Source organism: Penaeus monodon, chromosome 33 (genome assembly GCF_015228065.2).
Source record: "Penaeus monodon isolate SGIC_2016 chromosome 33, NSTDA_Pmon_1, whole genome shotgun sequence".
Lineage (NCBI taxonomy): Eukaryota > Metazoa > Arthropoda > Malacostraca > Decapoda > Penaeidae > Penaeus > Penaeus monodon.
Window position 1 is genome coordinate 15,426,674 of NC_051418.1, and position 992 is coordinate 15,427,665.

Here is a 992-nt window from a genome sequence, read left to right on the forward strand (position 1 = left end):
TGTGTTGGAGACATATCACCATCAGCATCTTAATATTATGTTGTATTTATCCTTCTTTTATTATTACTGTTACTTGTATTTCTCTTATGTCACAAATATAGATTTCTATAATTATTGGTATTGTAGTAGATGATAAACTGTAAGTCATATATAGTTAATCTCCAATGACATCCATACACATTTTGAAAAATAAAATATATTCACAGATGTTAGGTAGCCCATCACAAGTTATAAAACAATTTCTTGTGTTTCTGTTTACCTACTGTTTGGAAGAAACTTATTCTAAAATGTCTGCTTATAGAAAAGTGTATCTATACCATAGTGATGTCCTTATCATGTTACTTGATATTAGAAAACAGTGCTGTAAAAAAGATGTTTTATGACCAGGTCCAGCTGCTGATAGTGATGCTTGGCTCAGTGCTGGGCCTTAACCTTCGCAACATTGCGTGGCATGGATTCTTGAGTCCTCATGAAACAAGCCAAGCTTTTGTTGCAACAATTCTCTTCATTCTTGCTGACTGTGGAAGGATGCTGAAAAAAACAAAAATCAAGAATATCCCTTGCAGGCCACATGCAACCTTTGATGAGGTGAATTTTATCTAATATAGCTGTAAAAATTTAAATTCAGTTTATCACAGTTCTCTACATCCTTTATCTTCTTTGATCACATCCTCACTGGTAAATTCTTCTTTGGACTGTCAAATAGAAACAAGTCAGTTTAATGAGTGGCTTGGGAGGTGCCACTCCTCTGAATCAATGCTTGGCTTATTTTTTCTTTTTATAACTTGCTCTGCTCAGATTTCTAACAGCCAGACTTGTATTTGATGATATATTTAGTGAATTGGTAGGAATGCATTAATTTCTTTTGGACTGAAAAGTTAATATATCAGCATTCCAAGTGTTCAGTGAACTTACATATTCTTTTCCTCAAGCTGTGCTTAATATAATACCTTTGTGACCCTCTTTATATCTAAACAAAAAAGTAATTAAAA

General features: G+C 33.1%; 1 protein-coding gene across 2 annotated transcripts in view; it reads left to right on the plus strand.

The window, feature by feature from the left end:
* The window catches only part of LOC119594081 (endoplasmic reticulum membrane-associated RNA degradation protein-like), an 8,937-nt gene that overhangs the window by 5,079 nt on the left and 2,866 nt on the right, over positions 1-992 (plus strand). For both annotated transcript variants that reach the window (XM_037943136.1, XM_037943135.1), the window contains exon 6: positions 388-588. In XM_037943136.1, coding sequence (XP_037799064.1) covers positions 388-588 — 201 coding nt within the window. The remainder of the gene's footprint in view (positions 1-387; positions 589-992) is intronic.